The sequence below is a fragment of the Photinus pyralis genome, unplaced genomic scaffold (genome assembly GCF_008802855.1).
Source record: "Photinus pyralis isolate 1611_PpyrPB1 unplaced genomic scaffold, Ppyr1.3 Ppyr1.4_LG2, whole genome shotgun sequence".
Classification (NCBI taxonomy): domain Eukaryota; kingdom Metazoa; phylum Arthropoda; class Insecta; order Coleoptera; family Lampyridae; genus Photinus; species Photinus pyralis.
In genome coordinates, this window is record NW_022170403.1 from 29,620,040 (window position 1) to 29,647,631 (window position 27,592).

Genomic DNA, 27,592 nt, shown 5'->3' on the forward strand with positions numbered 1-27,592 from the left:
ATAACACATTACATGGCATCGCAGATTATTGAAAAAGATGGAGGTTTTATTTTTCCAATTTTCCGTCTTTATTATGCAAAAAATTGAAAACTAATGCGGTTGATTGACGTAAAAAAATGTTTTCTACAAAAAACCTTAATACATTTTTGCTCTAAAATAATTTGGGGAGCCAATAATCGCATGTTATGAATTTTACATTGAAATCCCTATGATGCGTTGCGCAAGTCACCACCCTGTATACCAACATTTTTCATTTCGGGAAGATTTGCAACGATAGATTTGGAATTATCCCTCGTAAAATGAACACTTTACTTTGGTTGAGTTACTAAGGGACGCACGTGAAAATTTTGGTGTTGATAATAAAATTAACATAAACGTTAGTACCTACTAATCGTCAAACAGCATAGACGGAAAATAAAAGACGCAAGGAAGAGGATTCCAATTTCCAATGGTACAGTGGGAGGAAGAACTACACTCAAGCGCAGTTTGGTATCAGTGTGGTCGTTGATCTCATCTCGAGTATGATGTCACTGACTTATCGAGCACTAATTATCTTCTGAGATAATCCACATCACACAACTCCCAAAGCTGATCCAGCCCCAGACTAAAGCTGCTCGAAGTTTAGACCAGCATACCGGCATTTAAATGTGGAAGGGTTAGTTCATAAAGATTTACAACACCGCCAATAATCTGCTATCTAAGCTTATATTATACAGGGTGTTTATTAAACATGCGGCAAAAATGTAAAGGGCTATTCCTTGGACTATTCTAAGGATATTTTGTCCTTCGATAATTTTTGATGTTTACCGCATGTTTAATAAACACCCTGTAGATGTAAATAAGTTCATATACAGGGTGAGTTTTTTTTCATTTTAAATATTAGGATCTCGGAAACCGTAAGACCTAGAGATTCGGTTAAATGAGGAAAGAGTTGTCGTTTTAAGAGTTTATTCAAGATATGCTTTTGTTTTTTGAAAAAAATTCTCAGTTTACTAGATATGAGCGAAAAACAGATTTAGTGATTTTCCTTTTAAATGTTGTAGAAGTAGAAGTAGCCAACACCCAATACACGTATTACATATGTTGCATATACTACAATAGAGTAAACTTACTTACTGAATATGGTGGCGTGGTACTTACTGTGAATGAATATTTAATAAGCATTTTAGTAGTACAATCACAGATTTAAATATTTTAAATCTGTGGTACAATTAGCGATAAGTATATAAAACAACACAACAATTATTTTTATGCACGATCCTATTGTAATCAGTCTCATAATTGTCATTTTGAAGGATGAGGAAGTTGTATTTTACAACACTTAATTTTTCCCGGAGGGTGGAAAATAGATTCTCGAGGTTAGTAATAGTATGTAAAGCTCGAACTTGAGTGTAATGAAATTGATTGTTACTTTAGGTTCAGAGAGACCATTACTGTTTAGATTTCTGGGTGGAAACGTTCAATTCCTGTCTAGACATGGAAACATTGGGTTGCGATCCATGAGAAGAGCGAGGGAGGGCAATATGGCATCATGCTGCATATGGGAGACGTCGTATAGCACTACCTGAAGAGGATACTTTGTTATTTTCGCGTGCCCGTAAAGCGAATGGAATGGGCGACGAAACAGCCTGCTATCCTGCTACTCCATCCGATCTACAGCCACCGAACTGTTTTAAGTTGAAGAACTCCACCGGCACTTAGGTACTAATATCACAGATTTAAAGTATATTTAAATCTGTGCTCGAGTCTGTGCTTTAGAGAGGCAAGTGCTACTTATTTTTTCAATATGATCAGATATCAGGAATATCCGCTTTACAAAAATATAAAGGAACGACAAGTTTGTACAAATAAATTGGCGAGAAAGTTGCGCCCAATAGATAACAAATGACACACAGGCATTTTAGACTAGGCACATATTTGGAAATATAGAATGTCAGAAGCATTTCATATAACAATTGGGGAAACAGCTTTTTTAGACTAATTAAACCTCGCTGAATCCGAAAATGCACGTTTCCACGTCGTGATTTAAACCGGAAGTCCGGAATCCAAGATGGCGTCCAGATTACGTTTGAGCGTATCTATACCTTGTCTCTTTAAATAACATCGTAATTTAAACGTCGATCTTGAGGTTTTCAATGGTAAGGAATTCAATGCAATGCTTTAAAAAAAGACATCTTATGGTTTTAGGGCCAATTTTTCGCCCAAAATATGGCAGTAAAAAGACCATGATTATAGAGTAATTCTATGGAAATCCTAACGCGGCATTTTCATTACGAAATAAGGTTACATTACACTTGATACACTTGTTAAACACTTTCCAAAATTTAAACTTATTCCTGCTCCTGAGTTAACTCATCACTCAAGATGCGAGAGTTCAGACACTGGCCTTTGCAGTAACACAATTTTGTACACGACAAATCGGACCTTTTGCATCCGCACATTCTGTTTGCGCATTGCGTTTGACAATTACAAGTTTTGATATCAATGCACTCTTTTGGAACAGGATCAAGGGTCATCAAAACGGGCACGGTTGCAACTTCCATCTACAACTTTTTTCCTCTGCTTACAGCGTACACGGTGTCTTGGCCAATAGACAACTCAACGTTCCTGTTTATTGCACTATCTGAAACCTTCAAATAGTCATCTTCGTCGTCTTCTTCACTATAATCGTCCAGTTCAGAATCCATATCGTAAAGGGCTCTTCTTCACCAAGCAACACTTTTAAAAACAGATGAAGTGACTTAGGCGCTACGGCTGCAGCCTCAGGTTGCGAGACGTGAAGTCCAGAGGGGCCAGGCGTTGAGTTGAGGTCTTCTCGAATCTTCAGTGCTGCATCGACAACTGTTAGGAGGTCAACCTCGGAACGATACTCTGGCAGAGTCAACCCGGAGAGGTCGTCACCAGCTGCCAGATCTGCCGTAATTTTTGCTGACAATTTCGCGGGTATCAAAAGAAGGTGCCGTTCAGTTTTTTCCCTGGTAAAACATGAATACGTCGGTAAAAACGTCATGAAATCCTCTAAATGTTGATAATCTGGATCGGAAGGACACAGGAATCGCTACGTTTATGGCATGTGCTAAGTCAACGTATCTCTGAAAGACATCGGAAAGACGCAAAATTTGGAAATAAAATAGTTATTTATCTATTAAGGGCATAATAGTGATGTTTATATTCTCGAGGGCGACGAGTTAAAAAGCTCGAGGGCCTATGGCCCGAGAGATTTTTAGTCGCCCGAGAGTATAAAGATCAGTTTATGCCCGTGGTACATACCAAATTTTATGTTTTACAAATAGTTTTCTTCGTCAAAGTAAATATTCGTTTACAAAATAATTCATTATGTTTGATCAAGTAGGTATGCGTTAATGTGATTGAAACCATCCAAACGTCAAACGTAATTTTAAATAATTCAATTCATCGTGAATGGGGAGGAAGTTCCAGAAACTATACGAAATAAGGCCAATCTTGTGATTTAGTAGGTATTGACAATTAATAATTGACGTTTCTAATTTTCAATGACCTGCAAATATTTGTTTGTTTTGTCATTAAGTATGAATGAGTTACTATGGTGATACTTAATGCCCTAGGGCATAAAGTGGTACTTTATGCCCGCGTATCACAGATATAAAATGTACTATGATAGGTTAGTAAGACATAAAAGGAATTTTCACTATCTATCTATAGGCAATGCTCTTAATTTTAATGTAAATAAGAAATTAATAATGACTTACGTAGCTCAAATGACGCTGGTACTTTTAGCTGTTTGCAAATTTCTATGAATGGTAAATTACTTTGTTCGACGGACCCTCTATGCTGCTTTTGAGCCGTTTTAGCTTGTAACAAACATCTATGCTGTGATATTTTACGTCTCCTGCTATCAAGCACAGCATACAGTTGAATCGAATATGCAGCCTGTAATCAAATGCACTTAAATCCATTATGGTTTTCTTCATATTATTATCAGACTGAACAGTGAACGAGTCTGGGGTGTTCCTTTGTGTCTTTTTGACAAAAAATGCACTTTTCAATGGGCACAGGAGCAGTCTTGGTCCTAGTAAAATAACGACTGTTGGACTCGGGAGTAGAGGCATTTTGTTCAACAAGCTCATTTTTCTTTTTCAGCCGTTCCATATGTGCTGTGTTAGTGAAGCTGGAGTAGCATGAACGATGGTCTTGTCGGCATTTTGAAAATACAGCCTCTGCTTTCCTAAGTTCGTTAAGTATCTCTGACAACTTCTCCTCCTTTCCTCGACGTTTCTGGCATAAAATCACAGATTATGATTAATCGTAGTACTCGCTTGTAGGAAGGAATTCAATGTAAAACAGCCTGCGAGGCCTTAATAACACACCGCGTTTAAAAACAAAAATCTTTCACACGAAAATTAAGAAGAGACGACAGTACCGTAACAACAGCTACAACAAAAGCAAAGAATTCAGGTTTTCTCACTGCACGTACTGTAGCACTCACATGTATTTACTAGCTGACACGCGCTGTTCACACTGTGTGCATAAAAACTGATCCTTTCATAAAAAAAACCGTAAATCACACCCCCCGCGATCAGCGAATAATTAACATGCTCCATCAACATCAGCTGTTTTTTTAAGCATTGCTTTGATTTTCTTATCTATGAAAACTCCAAAATCGACGTCTATATTACGATTCTAGCTCAAAAGACACGGTAGATACGCTGAAACATGCTCCGGACACCATCTTGGCCGCCATCTTGGATTCCGGACTTTCGGTCCAACTGTCGACGTGGAAACAGGCATTTTCGGATTCAGCAACGTTTAATTAGTCTAAATAAGTTGTTTCTCCAATTGTTATATGAATTGCTTCTGACATTCTTTTATTTTAAAACATATTGAAAATCTATCCTAGTCTATTTTTTTCGGATTAGCGGAACATAAACATAGGAAACGTCGTGATGTATTATACAAACAAAAACGATAATTAAGTTGCGTAGTTTTCTAAATTTGATGTCATTTTTTATTCTTGAGAATATTAGAAAACGGTTCTCACATTTTGAGCCTACCATTTCAAAGAAATTCGATTGCACTTTTTGATTTTAACTGTTAAAAACATGTTCCAATTTCCCTTTTTAGCTAAATTTCTAAGCGGGATACGATAACTAATACCTAAGCGACACTGACAAGTTTATTTAAAAAGAAGTCTCACTGTTTTGTTCATGTCAAGTCAAGGTAGCGAGACATCACGAAAATGAATAGGTATTTGTATGAAAACGTGGGCCAATTTTGGGTTTTCCCGGTAATTAGTGGTGGGTATAAAACAATTCTCCCAATTTCAACTATTTATTTTTTTCGTTTAGAATATGATGGAATCCCACAAACTTCACATCAACTTAGCGAATATGAATTGATATAATCTCGGATCTTGGCTTGCCTCTCAGAAAATAGAGGATCAACTGCGGAATCAACAAATTTTACAACTGAATTCTCAATTCAGGACAAAAATTCATCTTTCCGCACAAAAGATGTTCGGAAAAATTCTACATGGGTTGTGCATAAATATAAATAAGTACGCTAAATGTACAATTATTATTTTTTGAAAAGATAAGAATTTATTTAAAAATCGGTATATGTTATACTTTTTATCATTGTAACAGAATTTTAATTGTTAGCTACCATTTTTATTTAAAAAAATACATTTTTTGTTTTTGTTCATCCTTATATATAAGAAAAGAAAGAGATTTATTTTAGGTGTTCGGCCATCCCAAGTGAATTCATTCATGCACATGTCTACCTAATAACTATAAAAATCTATAAATCAGTAAAATTGATTACAACAAATCACAGGAAATAAAGGGGTGATTAAAATGTTATGAAGCAATACTAAGCTAGTCCACTAAATACCTTAGAACCAGGTAATTTACAGAAGGTGTCATTATAGAAAAATGCAGTAAATGCATTGAATTCAATGGTAAAAGAAATAGGTATTTGTGCATCTCCAGTCAAATATTGTACAGCTTTTCGAAAAACTTGTTTACATCATTAGTCCTTGACCATTATACATTGTCTATTGTATTTAACAATAAATTAATGAAGAGAATATGCAAAACTAGGAAGGATAGAGATACACCGTTGGTCTCACTCAAAGAGTGGCGCTATGGCAATGGGCCGCAAGACTTTAGGACGCAGACATTAGGACGCGGACATTAGACCGCAAGACAGTAGATCGCAAAGGGAATAATAGACCGCAGACATAAGAAAGCGGACATTAGGACGCAGACATTGGGACGCGGACATAAGGACGCAGACACTGGGACGCAGACATTAGGTCGCAGACATTGGGATGCGGATATTGGGTTGCTGACATTAGAACGCAAACATCATGCAGGTTACCTTACAAAGCAGACATTAGGCTGCAGGTAGGACAATAAAAGGTATAATGAAATTAAACCAATGTTATTTTACGTATTTAATCTGTGTAAAAAGGTTTATGTCAATTTATTACATACTTTTGATTCCTCCCTACAAATAATCCGTGTAAAAGTAAAAACTGTTTTTATTTAATTACCTTACTGAACTTTTCATTCAAAAAGTCGTAGATAACTGTGTACACTGCCTATTTTGGTAAATGATTAGTATCAACTTCGACCGCCAACGGGGGGTCCACTCCGATCGCGCCTTCCCCTCCCTTCGCGGACCTCCTGAAACACGAAAAACAAAGGGTTCAGAGGGGGGAGGCGTGGACGTGACCCAGATGCGTCGCCGGGCCCCCGGCCGCGTATTGGCATTCTGTACTATTATTCAGAGCAGCTCTGGTCTCATTCGCAGTATACTATGGCTTCACGTTATGCGCAATTTGATAATACATTATATACCTACTGCGATTCAGAGCACACACAGTTATCATTATCACTTGTAGTCTTAGACCATAGAGGATTTCCTCTATGCTTATACCTATGCTAATGCTAGTTTTATTCTTAATTTAATTGAAATTGGTGTTGATGCAAATACACTTTTGATTAAGATCCATTTATACAAAAAAACACGCCGTTAGGTTGTGACTTGTGATATTATAAAATATTAATAAATGTCATCATATAGTGTATCTATTCTTACACTATGCCTATGGCATGGCCTAATACTCTTATTAGGCCATGGCCTATGGTATCATATTGTAATATTAATTTACATATTTTTCATCAATACCGGAGTTACCGGTTTATACCTGAATTATTGATAAAAAGCATAGGACGGTTCAACAACGTCTACAATATTTGTGTCAATAAAAGTTTTATGTTTAATATTTCCTTCTACACAATACACATAAAAAGTCAAGTTCTTTATAAAACGCTTGAATGGGGCCAAGTATTTTAAAAGCTTCGACGAACGAATATTGTTATTGTCGAGGCTATGCAAGGAGTTCCTTATCGGTAAAAGAATTTACGAAACTCGTGCTTTTAGGGGCCATTACAATCATTATTTAAGTTTTAAGTTGGGAATCACAATACAGCTATCGATTGTTTGCGTAAGCTAAATAAAGATTGCCGTAAACATTATAGAAGTCTTTTATGGGCTGAAATTTAGAAAGCTAAACAGACAACACATTGTTTTTACATAAAATGTTCCATTTTCTCGTAACTAGGATTTTATCTCGGATTTTATAAATAAGCTATCTATGCGTCTTCCTTGTGAATTATCAAAATTGATTTTACAATATTGAGAATCATAAAATGTCTACTGAAGTAGAAAGTAACTGAGGAAAATCATGTTAAAATCACGTAGCACAAACATTTTCATCAAATATCGGGTGATCATTGATCAGGAATGATTGTAACTTTGCGAATTTCTTCTAAAACAAGACATTATTAACGACAGCTTTCGGATTAGTTTTATTTAAACCGCATTTTTTAATTTGATGCCTTTACATATAGGTAGCAGTATAGCAGTAAGCAGTCAAGACTAACTGCATACTCCATTACATTAAAGCCCCATTCAGATAGGTGGTAGTGCGGTTCTGTAGTCTTGGTGTGCGGTGAGGGTGTGGGTCGGTGCTGTCATTTTGACAGCTGCATTCACAATTACCGCAAAATCGGTGCGCGTGCGGATTATTTTATTCTACAAAATTATGAACAACAAACAACAATAGCAGCAGCAAATCGTTAAAATCCATCAATCAAACAATTAAATTAAATGCACACCCGCGCAAACACTATGAAGAGCTTATGTAATTAGCTGTGACAGATGGCCATGACAAACATGATCAGTTCCTATTGGTGCTTGCTACCGTAGTGTGCGGTGCGGTGCAGAAAGTTTGAAGTTTACATACGTTCGGCACGCGGCTGCAAGTCGTCTGCACTGCACATGTCATTGTGAATTGTCATATGGGTATGCGTATTTCAAACTTTTATACAAAGGCACCGCACCGCAACAGCACTGCACTATCACCTATGTGAACCGGGCTTAACGTTCATAATTGGCAAAGCGACTGAAACCATGACGTTAGTAACGAAATGAGCAATGTAAATAAAACAACTTCAGGGAACCTTTATCATGTTTTTTTTTCTAGGCAGCTACTTTAATTAAGAAACGGTGCAATAAGTTTAAACTGCAAATTAACCAAATGTCCATGAATACGAAATATTATCAGGGCCGGTTCTACTATACAGGGTGATTCCTATAGTACCTGCCACCGTTTGGGAGCGTATAGGGGGTGCCTAGGGGAAGTCTTTTCATATAGGACACTTGGGGTCGGAAATCCAAAATAAGGGCGCCAGAACCAAATTTATCTTCTGGAATTTCACGCCTGTATGTAGGCAACCCAACCGACCGACGTTTCGCGCGGAGCGATGCAGAGCGAGTTAGCGCGAGGAAGCGACATGGGAGGGAAGGAGGGAAAACGACAGTCAAAGCAATAACGTTTACAAGTGTTCAACGTGGCCACCGTTGTTCTCAATGCACTTCCTACATCTAGCCAACTATTATTATACTATTGCCATAGTGTTTATTCACTTGATACGCGTCGTTGCAGACGGGATTTCGTGGGTTTAAACAAAATTCTGATCAAGTGTCAGCCACACATCGCCGCCTGAGATCGCTCCGTGTGCACCGCCGGCCGGTTGGGTTGCCTACCTACAGGCGCGAAATTCCAGAAGGTAAATTTGGCTCTGGCACCCTTATTTTAGATTTCCGACCCCAAGTGTCCTATATCAAAATACTCCCCTACACACCACCTACACGCTCCCAAACGGTGGCAGGTACTATAGGAATCACCCTGATGTATAGGCGAACTAGGCGACCGCATAGGGCGCCAAAGCCCGAGGGGCGCATTCCGCATGGACGATTTATCGCAAAATCATTTTGCCAAAATGGGCGATACGAAACCCAAAAATGCTGTTGTGTAACATTTGCGATATATCCCAAATTGGGCGACTTTGAAAACACTTACGGCGACTTCTTAAATTTAATTCCTTAGTATCATTTTTATGACAAAGATTAACAGTAATTACACATTCATTTTGAAATGTGTATACTGTGTAATAGGATACATTAAAACTGAGAATTCTTCTAACGCTGCCAGTATCGGTTGCATCCTGAGAAAGAAACTTTTCAAAGCTGAAACTGATTAAAGCCGGCTATACACGGTCCAACGCCGTTGTACAACAATGTCGGATGGAATTGTCGTACGAAAATCGTGAAAATTGAATACAACCATACACGATCCAACAACGTCGTACGATAGAGTTGGATGTGATTTTTTTTAAAAGATCGTTCACACTGTACTTAACAGTGCTTGCGAGTATGTCGGATGATCTTGTTGTATTAGGAACGCTTGCAGTTTGTGCATTAGATCAAAACAATAAGAAACGTAAGAGAAGGTGGTGGAGTAAAGAGTGGTTACTCAAAAAACAAAAATTTTCCCATACTAATTTGCTAGAAGAATTTCGCAAAATAACAGCACTAGCCTTCTATTTATACTCTAACTGACTGCATTAAGAATATTAAATTAACACAATATGATAATAATAAAGGTTTTTAATTTCGCTGTGTACACGGATTCTGTCGGACCAACTTGATTGTACGCGCGCATACACGATCCAATTTCGTCCAACTGCGTCGCATACAACTCGATTGTACTGCAGCAGTCAGACAAGTTTGATATTCATTCTCATCCAACCAACTTAGTCGGATGTGCCCATACACAATCAAAAATCGTACAACTTAGTCGAATTCGACAAGATCGTACGACGGCGTTGGACCGTGTATGGCCGGCTTAAGACGTATCTCCGGTCATCTATGACACAAGAGAGATTAGTAGGACTACACTGAAAAAAAAACCGGTCAGGGTACCTATTTTTATGGTAAAATAGGCGCCAACTTGTAAACCACTACAGAATGGTAATAGTTATTGGTACCAATGGTCATTACAGCGAAGTGATAATTACCGCTACTGATCTCATTGAATTTTACTACTACGTGTTGTTATATGATAACCGCTTTCTTAAAACTTATATTTACCAGTACAACACCGGTAAAATCGTACGCTAGTATATTACTTCAGCAACTTTAGAAAATATACTTAAAAAAAAGAATATAATAGTAAAGGCAACCTTCGACAGTGATATTTATTTAGAAGTAGACATAGGGATTTATGTATTTACCGGGTATATACCTACTGTTTTTCCCTAAGTCTCCTTTCAAAAAGGCAAAAAACTCTTTCTCAATGGCACCTAATTTTGTCCATCCAATATAACTTTTGAAAACAAATAAACATCTGGGTGTCATATTAATTAGTTTGAATATTGTTGCTTTGACTTACCAGAAAATAAATCTCTTACGCTCCTTAAACTGTTACTAGCACTATACCAATTGACAATATCAACTTTTTCTTCGGCAGAATACATCCCACATGACCGAAGATAAAAATACGGACGCCAAAGCAGACATTTATTTGTTTTAAGAAGTTATTTTGAAAATTAGGCGCCCTTTAGAAGAAATTGCATTCGCGTAGCATTTTTCCAGTAAAAACTGGAAGTAGTTCTTAGAGATTCCAATCCTTTAGCAACTCTTCCGTATTTATTATTTAACTTTACACTACTTTTACACTTAACGCGTCAATGTTCAACCGCTAAATGGCCACGGCCAAATTATTCCTAAGATATTTCCTTCAGTCTACTAATGTTTCATTGACTGCAACACTTCCCTTGAATAATATTAACCGCAGTAGTAGTCAAAGTCTACAATGTTACTGTTTGTAGTAGTAAGCTATTCGTTGCGAACCATGCATAGTGGTAAAATTCACAAGACATAGAGTATAATTTTTAAGCATTTTGTTCCGTTTAGCACAACACATTCGTAGTGGTAAATTTTATTTACAGAGTGTACCATTTTGTAGTGGTGCGTATCTATCATTGTACTATTAATCCTAGTAGGATTGTCCTTGTTGTAGTTAATCCAAAGTATATTACTACTACAATAGTAAAAGGAAAACCAAATTATTTTTTTCAGTGTAGTTGTAATTTCCATTGAACAAGAAATAGCACAAAGTATTGACCTTATACTGGTTTGGTTGAAGCATTCGCTAAAAAGAAATCCAGGAAACAAAGACCAGTGTAACCATCTGGGTGTCTCAACCTGAACCGTATAGTGAAGAAGTGAATAGGTACAGTCTCTTGTAAAAGTAATGTCCCTCGGATACCTACCACTGTAGCATAGGCAACCAACATCCCAGCCGACTAGTTCAAGTTGGATTTGCGGGTGTGGGAGGTAGGTAGGTATCTAATGCGGTTCGTTTTCAGCAGGTATTCCCACTTTGCCAAACTAAAAATAAGTTAGTAGAATGAAAATGAATGGCATTTATTAGCTCAAAAGATCTGCGCTGCTTTAATCTATCCTTGGTTTAATACAATAGAAATTTTTACATTTCTTTCAATTGGTTTGGTGCGTTTTAAATTTGGAAATAGTTTAGCTAAAATAATGACCTTTTACTTTTAATTTTTTCGAGTAGATTTTCTTCTAACAAAATAAATGTGATGATTTTGTCGTTTTATACTGACATTGAAATTGATGTCTCATTATTAATTACTCGGGCCTCCTAATGGAATGCGATTATCTGCACTGGAAGCGCGACAATGCCGTTCCTTTTGTAACTACCACCTCCCACTCCTTTCAAACCCCGGGATGACACCCGCGGAAAAATTCAGCTGTTTTAATTATTTTTCCCTAATTTCTAATCATTTCACCTGCATGAAAAAGCCGGTTTAACTGGTAACTAATTTTTTTGTCAAAAAATATACCTATAACCTGGACTAAATATCCTTATAATATGCCTACCTACTCAAAAATATGCAACGTAAAAGCTCTCCTAAACTAAATTCGATATTAAATCAACCACGACCAAGTATCACAAATGCATATCATTTAATTTCTGATGCTAGTTACAAAAGAAAGGTATTGTTGCACAGTGCACTTGTAGGGCAATTAATCGCATTCCATGAGGAGACCTACTCGCAAGTAATTATTAATGACACTGGAATTTCAATGTCATTAAAGGACAAGAATATCACCTTTATTTCGTTAGAAGAAAACCTACTCAAAAAATTAAAAAGTGAAAGGCCATTATTTTGTCTTAATAGTCTCTAGCTAAACTATTTGCAAATTTAAAACGCACCAAACCAATTGTAAGAAATGTAAAAATGTTTACTGCACCAAGCCAAGGATATGCAGCGCAGATCCTTTGAGCTAATAAATCGATGGCATTCACTTTTATTCTACTAACTAGTATTTAGTTTGGCTAAATGGGAATATCTGCTGAAAATGAACCGCATTAGATAGCTACCTCGCACACCCGCAAATCCAACTTGGACTAGGCGGCTGGGATGTTGGTTGCCTATGCTACAGTGGTAGGTATCCGAGGGACATTACTTTTACAAGAGACTGTACCTATATCTGAAAATAAATTGTTAGTAAAAAGTAGGCACCTGCCCCCGTCTAGAGATTAAAAAAGTAGCAAAATGCAAAGCAACCAGTCCAAAAATCAAAGTGGTTTTCTTGACCGATAATTCCTTATTACAATTATTGTGGTTGTAGAGATAATCCAGTACACGAGTAAAAGTTTATGTGCTCTGCACTATACCTACAATTAATATTTTTTTTATACTTCATATGTCAACTTGCCCCTCTCTGGGCCATCAGATGACGACACTTTTGCTTCAAGGGGCACGAGTCGGACGGAACTAGCTCGCTGCGAGAGGTTACTTGTCGTGGAGTGAGCTCAAGACTGACTGGAATTACACATTTCCCAACAAGCGTGAGGGGAGGGCAATAATGGAAGCATAAGCGGCATACCCCGTCAAAGAACATGCCCACTTCCGAGTCTTAATGAAATGCCCGCCTCTGTCGTCTTTCTTTGTCATTCAATACTTAGTTGTTGCAATCCGGGGAAACAAGGGTATGACAGCGCCGAACATTCCCTCTTAATAGGTAAAATAGTATGAAAAGGGCCTAACTATGAGTCGCATCTGTTTTTTTAATACAAAATCAACATCAGCAACCACAAATTATATGGAAACGACACCAAGAACGGCAAAATCCTTCAAGTATGGAATTTCCAAATTTTGAACAAATTATTGAACGAATAACGGCCTAGGACCTAATGAACACGTGTACCGAGTTTCATGCTTTTGTCACAAAATGCAGCGGAAAAATTTGTACCGCCTACGCTATTAACTGTTGTACTTATTTTTGAGTTTTTGTGTGTTCTTAGTTCATTTGCCTAAATTTTAACAAAAAAAAACAGTCCTTTTAAGAAGTAAAGTTGATATTTCGCGTCCTACGTTAGTGTACTGGCATTAGTGATGGATTCAACTCCAAGCACCAGTAAAGCAAGCTTGTTTCCTTTGAAAAAACGTAGTCGCCTATTCTCGGAAAGACCTACATTTAAAAAAATACGTCCAAATCCGAGTTCTGAGAAATCAGCTTTTGACTTCGGACTTGTTTTCGACACAACCAAAAACGATTTTGCAAATCGGGTCGCATTGAACGATTCTTTAAAACGTGAATTTTTTAATGCTTCTATTTGACCAAAATGTATGATTTTTATTAATCAGAGCACCAAAGGGCCTATTATAGAGTTGCTTTCCTTGTTATATTTCGGGCCATTTGTTAGTTAACTAAAAAAATTCCACAGTCTATCAATTTTCAAAAATCATCGGGACAATTTTTGGAAATGGTTGTCTTAGGATTCCAACATTTGTAAAAAAAATTAGAACGTTCTGGGAGTCACCCAGTTTGAAAGACCAAGTATCATTTTGTAAATTTGTAAGTTTAATTATGCAATAACTATAAAATGTACGGTGATTGTGATTGTCATATTGTTTTGTTATCAAAAGAAGTGACCAAATACGGATTTTCGATTGAATTTTACTTAATAATAACCACTTGATAATTTTGCTTTTTTATATTTTTCCATAAAAAACAATAGGTATACCTAACATTTGAAAATGAACGTTTAATACCAACTCAAATTTCAATTCTAAACAAATTCATTTCTCTGCATTTTTTACCTTAGAGCAATATAGTTAACGAGATAATTGCAGTCAAATGCGACAAGAAACGGTATTTTGCCATTTGTTCTTCGTTTTTTTGTTTATACATAACAATATAGGTACCTATTACGGGAGTTTTCGGCTAGCGGGACTATGATTTTCGGATTCAGCGGATCTTTTTACATAGAATACACTTGATTTCGTTGAGTGAAATGACAACACCCAGCTCAATCTGCCCAAACTGTAATTTGACTGCAATGAATATTTGACACAACAAATGCGATCGCGTGGCATTTGACGTCACTTTCATTCATCCAATAGTGAAGCGGTTCGCAAATTTGAATTTCGTTCGCTTATTTTGCACTTTTGAATTAACATTTTTAGCAATTAAAAACAAACTAAATAAAAAAATTGCCAGGACAATAAATATTCGCGGGAGAAAGAATCAAGTAAATTTAAACCACATGCATATTCCCTATTGTTATCCGCGAAAATAATATTAATCTCAACATATTTCCTTAGGGAATTTCGGAAAAAACGAATTGTGAGCCTTTTTTTATGTTTCGCTTCTACCTCATACCTTACTGTTTGAAATAGATTTTTTTAAAAACATCCAATCTCAATCGATGTTTCTTTGAAAAGTAAGCAGAAAATTTGCAAATCGTTTCTCTATGTTCCTACAAATAAAAACAAGTTGTAAATCAACATGCCTACGCATGATGAAAGCGCATGTTTGGTAATACAGATCAGTATTTTATAAGCAAAGTTTAAAATTGGGTATCGATCTCACGAGTAATCCAACTCAAAATAGACTAGAGCCTTAACATCTACACTATAACAGAAAGCTTTTAGTGAAAATTTGAAATCTTTAGGTATTGTAATTGTTGAGATCTCAGCCAACCAGTCACACAGTCAGCCATAAGGAATATAATATCGTATTTTTTTTTCAAAAATGCGCTAAAAATCCTATAGGGACAGCGAAATTGGGACATCTTGTACTTACTTCTATTCTTGATTCATCATTGATTGTGTGGAGCAAACATACATATGTTAATCTGTGCTATAATCAATAACTCCATGTGCTCTTTTTAAAGCTTAATCTGCTTAATTTTATATATAGGTACGCCAGAACAGCAACAACGAAATCATCTATTTATTTGCTTTTTAAATGAAAATGTGCATTCAAATTACTTATATAAGTATTCGCTACAAGTGGCGATATCTAAGTAACTAGTTTAGCAGTTTAGTATTTTTTTCAATTTTATACGGAAAACTTGCATGTACCTCTGCATTTATAACTGAAATGTTCTGTTCCGATGTCGATTTCTGTATTTGCTACAAATCATAAAAATACAGAAAACTTCACAATAAAGACAGAAAACATTCCCCGGAATATTTATTAAACCAGTTATATTCCAATAGAGGGCGACATATAGCATTAAATCATTGTTTTTAAACAATGATTAAATCTATACATACATTGATGTATTTATTGCAAATTAAATTATAACATTGAATAAGTAATTTACTTATTATATTATAATCAGCAGAGCTGCAGAGCAAAGCAAGCGTCCCAAGAAGGCTGTAATTCATGCCTGAGTTGTTTGAGCGTATTGGGAGGATTCCATTACTGTCAAACGCTTGGACCGATTTGGTTCAAACTTTGCACAGTTGACCTATATGCCACAAGTAATCAGCCTATTGAAAATGGGTCAAATCCAATGACGCCGTGGGGTCATGCTTCTCTGTCCCTGCCAATTGCTTGAACCTATTCGGTTGAAACTTTGCACAGTAGACTAATATGCGTATGCCACATGTAACATGTAACAAAGTCTATTGAAAATTGATCAAATCCAATGACTCCGTGGGGTCACACCGAGGTGCTCACCGCTTTTTTAAACGCTCTTTATGAGATTTATTTCAAATGAATCTATTTTAAAAAGGTATTTAAAATACAAAATACAAAGTTGTGAAGGGTTCCTTATTGATTGATCAAATTAATTTTCACAGCTAAATTGAATTCTTCATTATGTAGTGTGTAAGTGTGTGTACTGTCATAGCGTATATATTATTTACTCTATGGTACTGTACGTGTACAATACAATAGTGAGGCTGGATCCTATTCACAGTCTATGATACTCTATAGAAGTCCAGACCTTCAGGTTTTACTCTTATATTCATAGCTCTAGACCAAAAACATGAACTTAATTGGCGAGTATTTGTACCTTTCCATCTCTGAACTATATATTGTAATTATTTTGTCGTAGGGCACTTTTTTCAAGCGACTATTGCCATATCAATTTATTAAACACATTTTTCTTCAAATCGAATCGTGAGCATAAAGTGCAAACATTTAATTAAATTTATGTCAGGAGTGCAGATTTATTCAATTGTTATTTATGTTCAGTTAAAAAATCACTATACCTACCACAGCCACAAGCCCAACGCACATCGAATGAAGCTAGAATATCTAAAAAAAACGTTTAGGAGTTTAAAAATGGTCGGTTTTATTTTTTATTTCGACTACCCACCGTATCTCCCCGAGCAAAAAATCCCACCTTTTCCAGGGAACACTTTCACTACCCTCCCCAAAGGCCATTTACTTCACCCCTTTTACCCTCTACCCCCAAGGGTCATTCCCTTAAACATTTTAAATGACAAGTGGTATCGCGTAGTAGTACAAAGATAAGACCTCGAGTATAGGTATAAACCATTTTGGAAGTAAATAAATTAATTTTCACTATCACAAGATTGTCACAGAGGTAGGTAACGTACAGCAAATTAAATTCTTTCTTTCCCATAGCAACAAATAAGTGATATTTTCGTTTGTTTTTGTTTTTTATCTGACCAAATTATAAGATAGGTTGATTAAATAAATTAAATAGGTATCTCTCCAACGCGATTAGCCACAAATACTGTGCAGGAAACGGTCCAGAATTGCCCGTTGAATGAGTTGAATTGCAACTCCACTCGTTTCTTGATCCTAATGTTCAAACGACTACCCATGGGCGGCTCCTTGAAGCTCCAATAGTTAACAGCCTCACAGGAGTACTATCGTTTTAGCCATGAGAAATTGCACATGAACATATCTTCCATCTTGTAGCCGCAAGAAACCACGGAAAACGTTGACTTACCCAGTGGCGTAGCTATCGGGGTAGTAGGGGTTGCAATTGCTACCCGGCGCCAAGTACCGAAAGGCGCCGCGGTTAGTCTCGTTTATTGGTTTATTTATTATATTACTTACATTTACATCGCGGTTGGGATTAATCAGAGTAGCAAAAATTCAACAAAAATAATCTTACAAGATTTAAATTTAATTATCTAACTGTGATACAGTAAACCTGTAAGCTTATGTATAAAAGAAAGACCTTTATTTAACATAAAGGCCTATTGTATCTCGAAACTTGACAATATCACATTTCAACTAAATATGAAGTCATAAGAGGTGCACGTGCAAGGATGCGATGCGAAGCATTGAACGTTATCATTATTGCCCTGCACCTGCATGTGTATGCGTACTCAAATAAATTGCTAAAATCTTTATTTTTTATTTTTGGAGAAAGGCGCATTAATTGTTTTGCTACCCGGCGCATCGTACTCTAGCGACGCCACTGGACTTACCCTGTACTTACCGTTGGCAACTCTGGGAACAAACTATGAACAGAGCCGCCTCCTTTCAGGTCGAAACGAGATGGACGTTTCGCGACACTGTTGAATTTGTATAGCAGTCGGCTCGATATGGATGGCACGAATGGTCTCCTACGTTGTGCAATCGGTGCTTGTACCAAAGAGTATTATTATAGTTACTCTTTGCTTGTACCTACGTGTGGGACGAATTAAATAAAAGACAGAATGCGTAAGAAATGACAAGAACAAATATAGTATATTAAGTATGGAGAAAGGTAAGGGATTTTTACCGTTCGAAGACAATTGTTTGGAGGAGGAGCGAAGCGACGACTCCAATTATTGTCTGAGAACGGTAACCCTTAACGTTCGACGTGCTTATAACATTTTTTGCGCGATCGAAATTAAAATTATCCAACCAATATAAATATGCACTAAGAAATGAACGAGCAGAATAAATCGAAATGATCAAAGTGGTATGGTGTACATCACTAGGCAACCAGTTTAAATGTCAAAATTGAAATTAATAATTCCATAAAAATGTGCATGTGTCTGATGTAGTTTACTAGCTTTGCACATCCTTTATGACTTTATGAGCGTCTTGCTATAGGAAACAACAGCACAAATTGTACGATTAATGTACCTAACAATAATTAAAGATTAAATGTAATGTAAGACTGTTGATTTTTTAAAAGGCGTCGGTAAGTATTTTTGCTGTTCTGTTTTTAGATCGGTAAGTAATTTTGGCGTCGTCGTAATCATAGCAACTGGTAAATTCTACGTACTGTCATGGAAACACCCATGGTAAATAGTCAGAAATGACCGATCGCGCAAAAAATATATTACGCACACAACAAGGCCATTCCAGGGATGCGTACAATACTATATTTATTCCAGGTTTGGTCATATAGTATTCTATTCTTACACTATGGTTTGGTCTATGGTCCAGGGAATAGAGGGTTTATTTGCAAAATAAGAAGTACCTAGTTCCAATTTCTTTGGCATGTCATAGACAGTCATCTGGTGGTTAAGAATCTAAGTTTTCGACCTCCCACCTCTTGTGCTTCCCCCGTACCACCCCCAAAACCACTGAAATTTGGTTGGTTTCTTGGTTTTTCAATCATATCTTTTTAATGGTTCACTTTAGGAAAAAATTAAATTATATTATATGTTATCAGAAATTTTAGACCATAAAATTCTATACAACTTTGATATACACTATTTTTTTGTGAAATGTTTATTAAAAAAGATATAGGGCTTCAAATTTGCTTATATGTTTTTAAGAATTCTGGGGTTTCTATGTGGATATTTTAACCAAATTGTCTACTTTATATCTATAATTATTTAAGAGTTTTATGAGAAAATATCTTGAATTTATCGTGGTATAAATCCCCCTACCCTGCACCCTTACCAAAGGGGATGCATAATCATTCAACTTTCAACCCTTGCTAGTAGGGATATTTGAATCACTGTATGAGATTGTAGCGCTTTCTAATATACGTTTGAAATAAAAAGAATTGTCTCACTTCAGTTCAGGTTCATCCCATCCTATAAGGAACGAATATTTCAACCCCCTTGTGGCCATTGATAAGTTAGTCAGGTTAGGTCGCTTAGGTTACATATATTTTCTTATTTCTAATCCTTTCGTTCTAGTTTATCCACTCCCTACTGAAATGAGTGGTTTAATCTGCTGTTGATAGCTCGATCACACTTAGATAATGACATTTCCGAATACAAATTTCAAATAAACAAGTTGGAAAATACTGAATGCGTCGAACTGTGGCTTAACTAGTTCGGAACTAGTTAAGCCACCTTACAGTTATAGGTATGTACTTAAAAAAACTTTGCGACCGACCGAACAGCCAACGTGAATATACGAGGGTTGTCCAGAAAGTAGCAGACGTTTTGAAATAAAAAAAACTTAAACTTGTAAAGAAAATCTATTATTGTATACACTTGGAGGCTATTTATCAACACAAGCGCTATTCAAATTGAGGCACTTATCATAGCGTGGCCCAAGTGTTTTGATTCCAAGTTTTATAAATCCGCCGGCTGCACCCTGCACTGGGTAACGCTGATATGAAGTTCGGCGTCCCTATCGAACCGCTGCGTTGCGAGCCAGGTCTTCATCGCTGGGAAGAGGTGGAAGTTTTGTTGTTCGACGACAACGCCCGCCCGTACACAGTCAACCGTACTAAACATCTCTTGGATGATTTTGGATGGGAGAAAGGATCACTCTCCATACAGCTCGGATCTCGCGCCAAGCGACTTTCACCTCTTCCCACCGATAAAGACCTCGCTCGCAACACAGCACATGGATAGTGATGCCGACCTTCAAGCCGGCGATAACCAGTGGTTAAAGTCTCAGGCGGCGGATTTGTAAAAGTTGGAATCAAAACACTTGCGCCACGCTATGATAAGTGCCTCAATTTGAATGGCGCTTGTGTTGATAAATAGCCCAAGAGTGTAGCCCTCAAATGTATACAATATAATTAAAACGTCTGCTACTTTCTGGACAACCCTCGTATACGCGCTACTTTTTTTCAAAAAGGCGCTAAAAACATTTACTTACACCTTCATGTTCATATAAAATAATGATTTGTAAATTATGTTCGAAAGCGATATAATATTAGATAGTTGAACAATCTCTACTATAGGGGGTTGAAATAATCATCCCTTTTTGTAGGGGATGGAATCGGTTAAAATGTAGTAAGCCCACTTTTCTTATTTGATAATTGTATTTGAAAGCTCCATAACAGTGATTCACATTCAAATACCTACTACGACCAAGGAGTTGAAGAGCTATCGTTCCCTTTGATAGGGGCGCAGGGTACGGAAATCAATAGCACCATACTTTATATAATCGAGGTATCTTTTCATAAGAATCTTATGATTATAGAGATAACATACAATTAAGTTAAAATATGTACATACATAGCAATTTCCGATCTTCAAAATGAAGACAACTTTGAAGATCTGTATCTTTTGAAATAAAAATTTACGAAAAAGAAGTATATACCTAACAAATTTGTGTAAAATTTCTGATAATAACATTTTTTTGTAAAGTGAACCTATAAAAAGATATGATTGAAAAACTAAACAACCAACCGAATTTCTTTGTTTATAACTTTTAGGGGTGGTACGGGGGAAGCACACGGGATGGGAAGTCGAAAACTTGGATTCTTAACCATCGGATATTCCTCCATGACATGCAAAACAAGTATAAATTGTGCACAACTCTTGTGCAAATAACGCGCATTTTTTTTACCGAAATAGCTTTTGTTTTGACATCACCAATGGATATTATATTTCTTGCAGACGTCTCAATCACCCTTTGTGAGTACCCTCTTCCGACAATCCGTTCTTGAGGGTGTATTCTTAAGGGAATATATCCTATCACGATAAGAGGTCGAGGAGGAGGGCTGTGGTTGGTAGTAATGAATTCCTTTCGTTGAGACCTTTCATTAGAGTACCATGAAGGATAAAACTAGTTCCACTCCTCCCCCCTCTTTCCACCTCCTCACCGTACTTTGATAAGAGGACAAAAAGAAGGGCAGTAGTTGGTAGAAAATGGTACCTTTCGTTGAGGCCTACAATGAGAGATAAAATTAATGTTCAACAAGTTTAGGAATATCATCTATTTCAAAACGAAAATTGGACGTCATTGGTTATGCTATTTAATGAAAATATTATTCTCTTGTCTACATCATGTTGTCCCTATCTATACTAAAGCATTGTCCAAAATAATCTACCTACTCAACTTCACCGTCATCTGCTCCTCCAAAAATAGCTGCTAATAAATTTTGCTTCATTATTCTACGCGAAACCAAAAGAACTGGGACCGGAACCGAAAATAATTCTACATATAAGTAGAATGAACGTGGAACCAATATTTCATACGGGTTCAGGGAATAGAACCGGTACCGAAACTGGAACCGAATACATTTAATTTATACACCCATCGCTTGGAACCAGAACCGTTATTGAACACGTTATGATAACCGGAACCGATACCGGTACCCTCGCCGGTACCATTATTATTTGTGCCAAAGAACCCGGTATTTTTCGGTTCTTTCTCCCTCTCCCTCTCGCTCACTCTCTCTCTCACTTCCTCTCCCTCCCCCCTCTCTCTTTCTCTCTCTATTATATTGTTCCTCTAAAATTTGGTTCTGGTAGTCGTTGTGTTCTAAAGATTTTTCTCAGAAAAATTATGTGTTATGTGTAACCGGTGTAACACATAAATCAGCATATCTCCCAACCGAGCTCCCAACTAATCAGTGTACGTCAAGATATTTGAGACGACTAACGCCGGGGTAAAGATCTAAAAATCGACTATCGAGGTAACCTCCAAACGGTATGTTTTGCTAGTAAACATTTTATGGCACAAACCACCACCTAATCTCAAGATTTGTACTAATCAAAGTGTGCAAAGTTGGCAGAACATCTAAAAATCGGGATAAAACGGTATATTTTTCTGGCGAACACGGCACAAACACAAACATAGCACTAACCAATCCACTTAGTGCCAATAAAAGTGTGCGCAGAATATGTACAAATTGGGGTAGGTATATAATTTCCAAACGGTATCTTTCGCTTACAAACGTTTTCACTCTTGGAGAACAGACCCCTACGACCCCACAGGCGGCAACGCCCTCTTTTAGTTTGCAAACGGAAGCATAGACTATAGAGAAAGCCGAACTCTGGAATTGATACTAAAAGTAAAAGATCATTTAGATAACGATAAGTATACTTTTGGAACACAATGGCGGGATTAAAAGATCAGGGCATAAGCAATGGTCTATGAATGATCAAATATAACTTCACTACCTACTAGGTGAAAATGATCTTAAAAAAGAGAGGCCGCATTATGTACTACTTTACGTACCTACCTATAAAAATCGAATATGTTCGTAAATGCAATGCCAGTACACGTCCTTGAACCCTTTCAATAATAATTTATGCACTTTATACAAAAGTTAAACTGATCTATCTATTTTAATTTTTAGCTTCAAATACTTACACTTAGTACCTAATTATTAGTTATTCTTTGCTCATATGTAAAATAAATAAATACTAAAATGCAAGTATCCATCCAACAAAACGAAATAGGTACCTATGGAGGGCCAAGTGGTTATAACACCTAATTAATGATAATAATAATACATGTTACTCATTTCTCTTGAAATTCAAACGTTTGGAAGACGATTTTTTTAAATATATCGTTGAATAAAGTCTTTATTCAATGAATATACCTCGGAATATACCTATACGGCCCTATACCTATCTATTTCTTTGCACAATAATTGGTTTTCAATTCGTGATACATACTACAATTTATAAATATCGCCGCTAAATTTAACTGCACTATTCACTGAATCAGACATTCGATAATAACATTACGATATCATTTAGCAAAAAAAAAACGTAGCGAGAAAACAACAACATATTCAAAATTTCCCGCTGAATGCAGTTTCAGTTTATCCAGTAGTGGGCAAGCTTTTGTTTAGTTCGGCAGTATCGGTAAGCGGCAAACGTAAGCTAAACGAGTGCAATGCAGTCTATCAAATGTAACGTCGGTCGTACTGAACTGCAAATATTTTTATTGTTATGACGAAAATAATTAACTAAAACAACATGTATCATAAACCGAGAATGTGTAGGACTTGTTTGCAAATGTCTAGAGGTGATTTTAAGTTTGTGAATCTTGACTGTGTGGATCCACTTTGGGAGTCCAATTCACCTAACCTTAAAGACCAACTAATATACGTTATTCCTGAAATGGTGAGTTAAAACAATAAAAATTAGATTGCATTAATGCATAAGCGTATCCATGAATTAATTCTTAACTTGTGTATTATTTGTGTAACGTTTGTTTTGTAGGGTTTTCGATACCGGGCTTGCTTTTTACTATGATGCCTCCTTTCGTGTGAAGCTTTACATTACAGTGTTCCTTTTAAAGGTTTTGGCTGTATTTTCTAGTATATCACTTTACGCTATTAGACCAGCTTTCGAGTGATTTTCTGTACGAAGCTGCTTGTGTCACAAGGCTTTAATTTGTGCGAAAGATTCAACTATCTAGGTATACCACTAGCAACATGTCAATAATTGGTTTGCTACATTTTGCATGTTCTTCATTTTTATTTTACCATGTTTCATTACTAGTGTATACAATCAAAAATTGGTTGTATTCAATTGATATGTTTTCTATTGCATTGCCATTGGCATTTGATATGTTGCATTTCATTGTTAATATTATCACATTGTAGGCAGGTATCAGAGATGGTATTGTTTTCAATATACTTATTCGCGATATATTTAACATAGTTGTCAACTGATAACAGCATTTTTTGCACTGATTGTACTTGGGGTAGAGTCGCATTAGGTCAAAAAAGGAACATTTTTGCTAACTGAAATATTAATAGTCATTTTTCGATTTAAACAATAACAAAATTTGTTAAATAGCTGCCGGAAGAAATTATTTGACAATATCCATACGTGGCGTTAATCAAATTTGTTACAATAGCATAGAAAACGCTAATCTGTTGTAAGAGTAAACAAGTCTAAATCATGTAATGGCGGATGGTTCGAGCAGTTCACTGCATGATATTTTTAGAACGTTACTTGACCTAGCTAGAACATTACTAATATCATTGAAATGATGGAAAAGCGATTTAAAGTAACTATATTTTGGAGAATTAACGTATCTACTCGATGGGTTCATTGTGTGAGGATTGTTCTATTTTGTGTCGTTGAACGGGGGCGGACGGCGTATTCTATCGTCAATAACGAAGCAAATACCTTAGTCGGCCATGTTGTTATACAAACATACAACACCGCGTTTTAACATTGCCTTTGTCCATGAAGTATTTTGATCATATCTACTCTATCATATAGTTTCGAATCATTTATTTTTATATTTACGTGAACTTTTTTTCATTTTCAACATAATTTCCGTGTACCAAACGATACCCGATTTAAAAATAATACCACCATCTTTTCTATAGTGTCAATACCAAATACTCATTTTGTTGTAATTTAATGTTTTGCTTTCGAAATTGAGAGTGTATTTGAACGACCCGACTCGTTGGTCTATATTTGAATGCGTTGTAGTTGCGTAATCCAAGACACCAAAATTGGTCATCTTATTTCAGATCTATATATTTTTACTTTCGGGCAAATCAAAAGTGATTCCTGCAAGGGCGTTGTACCCGAACAAAGATAAGTCTGCGCATCTAGTTGCCTACCTAATCACCTCATTGAAGTAAATTATTGTGAACATTTCCTATTTGAATCAATATTCTTTGTAACATAAAATGAACATAATTTAAGTTGCTCTTTTTGTTACTCATTTAGCAATAATTTTCGTATTGTTGCTCATGTTGCCTATGGGAATTTGTTATTCTCAGAAACTTTATAATACATCTGATTAATTTGTAATTATCTCTTGTACTAATGACACCGATTCAATATAAACACATTATACCTATTCTATTTGTCAGTGTGCATTACCTCCTCATTAACTGCTTATTTATTTTACCTATGAATTATACTGGAAACTACATTAATGTCATAAACTATTATTGTGTAATCTAACATAAATACGAACGGTAACGAACTTTCTATCACAAACGGTAGGTGAGGTATTTTCATACTTTTTGTGCTATCCGCCCTCGTTTTTCTTATTTTGTTTATCAAGTTTCCATCCGTTCGTACCGTAATTTTACCCGTTTAATAGAGTATGGACGATCGCAATCACAAAATATGCGTCCTTGAATTTTTAATTCATTTCTAATCGTACAAACGCAAATTCTCATCCTCAAATTTGGTTGCTTAAATGACGTAATGCAAGTCGAGTTCCAAAGCAATAATTATTTTAACATTTTTAGTTCAAAGAGCACCTACTTCTTCTTTTCAAATTAATTGAAGGAGTTGCCCTCTGTACTTCGATGCATTATGCGTATAGATATGAGTGAGTTGGCCTTGACCTTAATTAATATCTACGATGGCAGGATTTCTGCCAGTGCACTGGCGGTAAACGTGAATATATGAAAAATCGGCAATTGCGAATGACCACTATGTCTTCTTATCACGCTTTGTGCAGGTTTGCGTGGACATTATTTCTTCGAGAGCTTACGGTAGATCAGTTTAATAGCCTAAGTAGTTGATTCCATTACAGGACATTTAAAATTGGGCGCCATACTGCGTTTCGGTCGGAACACCTATTAGAAACTATCAGGTAATATCGCGGGTTTCTTTCGCTGTCTTTTGTCTAGCTAGCCAATTGGACTTTTTGCTCTTTTCCAATAAATATTAATAGATCTGGTCATCTGTGTTAAGGAATGTTCACATCTCAGTTTAATTCAGAACCTGCGCTATTGCTAAATATGAGCTATTTTATCGTATGTAATAAATACCGTTTGGATCTTCGAGGGTTAGATATCTAAGCCTCATAGAAAACTTTTCCGTCGGTCTGACCGTCCCGAGGCCTTAACTTATTCCTACAGGTTTTAAAGTATGTACGTAGTTAGTTCGTTCTTTTTGTAGTTGGTAGCATATAGCATAATCCTGGCAACTCCCGGCAAAGGCCAAAATACCACCGAATTTTTTTTAGGAAAAGACTATAGAGCTTGTTTGTGGAAAGATTTTGTGTAAATTTTAGCCATAGATGCTTCTATATTATATGGCCAAACATATCGCATACGTGAAAATCAAGTACGAATTCTAATTTTCTAATTTATGGAGATATTTCTGTAAAAAGATAGCACGCGTGTTGAAACTCAAAAACAGACATGTGCAGCGCCAACGTTCTTATTTATCAGGAAGTCTCATTTTGGACACTTTCATAGGGTAGGTATCTACCGTAATTGTTAGTCCTATAAAAAAAGTAATGCGTATAGGCGTCATCTGCGCCATGTGCTCTTTTTGCGGCAAAGTTAAAATCGAGGTTAAAATGGTAAATTCAAAATTTGATAATTTTCTCTTAAGAGATACGGGGGAAATTAAAAAAATTGTATAATGACTATATTTTCTTAGTTAAAAGAGATATAGAAAAATGTTTTATACAAAAGTTTCTTTATAATGGTTTTTGAATAATCTGCCGTCAAAATAAATATACGGGGCCTGGTAAAAGTGTTATCCAACCTAATCTAATTTTTTCTATGGAACACCTCGAGGAACACCTTGTATATTTTAATCTAAAAAATAGCATTAAATACTCCTTTCAAGAACCAGGGACGACATTTAAAAAGATTCAAATGATTTAGAAAAATGGAAAATGTTCAAAAACACTAAAAAGAATTTAAAAAAATCAAAAAACGGTTAAATAATTTTAAAAAAATACAAAATAAGTGTTTTTAAATTTTTAAAAAAATTTTAACATTTTTGACTTTGTTTGCACTGTTAGTGTATATTGCATATTTTTCAATTAAACTATATTAGTGTTGCATTAAAAAAAAGGTTAG

General features: G+C 36.1%; 1 protein-coding gene across 1 annotated transcript in view; it reads left to right on the plus strand.

Moving 5' to 3' along the window:
• Window positions 1-23,632: 23,632 nt before the first annotated feature.
• LOC116162869 overlaps window positions 23,633-27,592 on the plus strand; it is a 33,133-nt gene continuing 29,173 nt past the window's right edge. The window contains exon 1 of the mRNA XM_031476613.1: window positions 23,633-23,912. Coding sequence (XP_031332473.1) covers window positions 23,766-23,912 — 147 coding nt within the window. The 5' untranslated portion in view covers window positions 23,633-23,765. The remainder of the gene's footprint in view (window positions 23,913-27,592) is intronic.